This window comes from Fukomys damarensis, unplaced genomic scaffold, assembly GCF_012274545.1.
Source record: "Fukomys damarensis isolate Sample0158 unplaced genomic scaffold, DMR_v1.0_HiC HiC_scaffold_34, whole genome shotgun sequence".
Lineage (NCBI taxonomy): Eukaryota > Metazoa > Chordata > Mammalia > Rodentia > Bathyergidae > Fukomys > Fukomys damarensis.
This window is the reverse complement of record NW_022900946.1, coordinates 25,178,898-25,181,771: the sequence shown is the minus strand read 5'-3', so window position 1 is coordinate 25,181,771 and position 2,874 is coordinate 25,178,898. Positions and strand designations below refer to the sequence as shown.

At 48.2% G+C, this 2,874-nt stretch overlaps 1 protein-coding gene across 1 annotated transcript in view; it reads left to right on the top strand.

The window, feature by feature from the left end:
* The window catches only part of Tmem191c (transmembrane protein 191C), a gene marked incomplete at its 5' end in the record, with an annotated part of 2,829 nt that extends 1,119 nt beyond the window's left edge, over positions 1 to 1,710 (top strand). The window contains one exon of the mRNA XM_010620816.1: positions 9 to 1,710. Within this exon, the coding sequence (XP_010619118.1) occupies positions 9 to 350 (342 nt within the window). The remainder of the gene's footprint in view (positions 1 to 8) is intronic.
* Positions 1,711 to 2,874: the final 1,164 nt, after the last annotated feature.

Sequence of the window (2,874 nt, the reverse complement as noted above, 5' to 3'; positions counted from 1 at the left end):
CTTGCTGCAGGAGAAGCAGCTGTTCGGCGGCGGCAAGGGCTCGGGGCGTCTCAGGTGAGCCAGCAGGGGGACTCCTGGGACCGCGGCCCCTTCCCGGTCCCCTCCCCACCCTCGCGCGTTTTTCCCTCTGTCCCTGCGCCCACAGGCTGTGGACGTTGGGCGCGCTGCGGACCCTGGCGCTGCTTCCACTCGTCTTCCTGGTGCTGCAGCTGCTCTACTTGGTGCTGGTGAAACCCGAAGCCATCCGCCAGGGACTCGCGCGCCTCCGCTCGGACGCCGCCTTCCGCCGCCTGCGCTACACGCTGTCCCCGCTGCTCGAGTTGCGGGGGCACGGGCTGCTGCCTGCCTAGAGCGCATCACACCGGCTCTGGCCGTGTGTACTTCCGTCTCCCGTGTGGTTCCTGGGGCGCCCGGGGGACAGGGCTGAGGGGAGGCTCGCGTGTCGCTCCTGACCGGCCAGGGCCCTTGGGCTCAGAGGGTGCCAGTCCTTCCCTCGGGCCTTGGGTCTGGGGAAGCGTCGCGAGTCTAGGACTCGCCTCTCCCACAGCCTCCTGCTGGTCTGCGCCTTTACGCACCGACCGCCACCCTGGGCCTTGAGCCTGAGCCCTGGGGAGGAGCGGGCCCTTGGGCCGGTTTCCCGTGGAGTCCGCTTTTGCCTGGCTGCGTGTGGTCGTTCAGATCCCCATCCCCGTGCACCTCGCACGCCTGCCTCTCTCCGCTCCCTTCTGCTTTCTGGGCGGCTGAGCACAGTAAGCAGTGCACACTCGGGACTTGAGGCTCCGTGGGTAATTTTCTTTTTTATTCATGAGGAATGTTCTCCATGGAGATGAACCTTGAGTTTTACTTTGACCCCAAGATTGCTCTTATTTTACAGTATTTCAACTGCTCAACAACTGCTTGGTGTACCTCTGCACATACACAGGTGTTTGCAAAAAACTTTCTTGGTGGTACTGGGGGTTCAAGGCTGGGCCTTCACGCTGAACTAGGTCTCTAGCTCATACAGGGTCTCAGGGAACTGCTGAATTACCCAGACTGGGCTGGAACTTGTGATCCTACCTTAGCTCCCGGGTGCTGAAATGACAGGGGTGCACCACTCCCTCGCCCCTATCTTTTTCATCTTGACTTTAGGCACTCTTTAGGCTTTTTAGCTGTTTGTGTAATCCATCATATCAAACTTAAGCATTGTGCTGAGACCTAAAAACCCATTCTTTCCTGGAAGTCACAAAGACATCCTATTTTCTTCTGAAGTCTTTCGTTCTCTTGCCCCTCCCCGTTTTTGGCAGCCATACTGGCTGGGTTCAGCACAGTTCTTTTGCACGGAGTTACATTCCCATCCCTTTTTATTTTGAGATGGAACCTAAGTTGCCCAGGCTGAGACCACACTGGGAATCCTTCCAAATAGTTTGGATTATGGGTCTGTGTCTTCTTGCCTGCCCACCCCACCCCTTCCTTTTTGCGATGAGCTCTTCCTGTGTTGCCCAGATTTGCCTTGAATTCCTGGATTCAAGTACTCTTTCTGCCTCCGCCTGGGACTACAGGCCTGAATTGCTGAGCCCATATTTCTTCTAAATACTTTTAATGATGTACTTGTATCACTGCCGAAGTGACTTGGTACAGGTGGATATATAGTAGAGCTATCATCTTTGCTAGTAATCCATTTTATGCTTTCTTTTTTTTTTTTTTTTTTTTTTTTTTTTTTTTTTTTTTTTTTTTGCTTTTCAATGAACATTTCGTATGACTCCATATTCTTTCCTTACCATATTAATTATACATTTGCGGGGAGTCAGTGCTAGAGAGTAAACCCTCAGCATGCTAGGAAAGATCTCTACCATTGCAGTACGTCCCAGGCTTTTAAAAAAATATTACTTTGAGACATGGTCTCGCTGAATGCCTAAGCTGATCTTGAATTTGCACTTGTTTCAGCCTCTGAAGAAGCTGGGATTATAGGCATGTGCCACCATATCTGGCTATCTTTAAAAAAAGAAAGATATTTTTAGAAGGTGGTCCTACAATTTGCCATATACATTTACAACTATTCCAAGTCCACTTTCAAATAACACTACACCACCTCATAACAGTACCAGGACCTCGTGATAAATTAATTCCTCCCTTTGTCCCTTGCATCGTAGGTGTTGTCTGTCCCACTCACACATGAACTGTCACCCAATACAATGCTGCTTCGCTATTACCATTCTGATCAGACTATTATGTTAGATCAGTAAGAAAAATAACTTTTCTTTTACCTCCCCTATTCACTTCCTAATGCTCTTTATGTGAGTGAGTGTCTACCTATACCATTTTCCTTCTTCCCATAGAACTTTTAACATTCCTTGCAGTTTTTCCCTGGCCAGGTGGTGCATGCCTGCAACCTCAACTACTCAAGAGGCTGAGGTGGGCAGGTTACTTCAGCCAAAGAATTGGAAGCGAGACTGGGCAATAACAAAACCCAAGAACCTCAAATCTCAGTTTTTGTTTAAGAAAGAGTTGGTCCTTTACTTTTTTGTTTTGTTTTTGTTGTTTTTTGAGACAGGGTCTCACTTTGTAGTTCAAGGCTGGCCTTGAATTTGCAACAATCCTTTTTGCTTCAGCTTCTAAGTGCTGTGATTATAGGCATGCGCCACCATGCCTGGCTGTCCTTTACTTTTGAAGAGGATTATTTCAGCACGTAGAATTACAGGTTGGTGGGGTTTCACCCAACATTTTAAACATTTCACTTCATTCTTGCTTTCATGGTTTTTAAAGAGTTGAATGTAAATCTTAAACTCACTCCTGCAAAGGTCAGGTGCTTTTCCCAGATATCGTTTTTAGCTTGGTGTAGTGCTTGGGTATACTATATAATAATAATAATAATAATAAAAATAATAATAATAATAA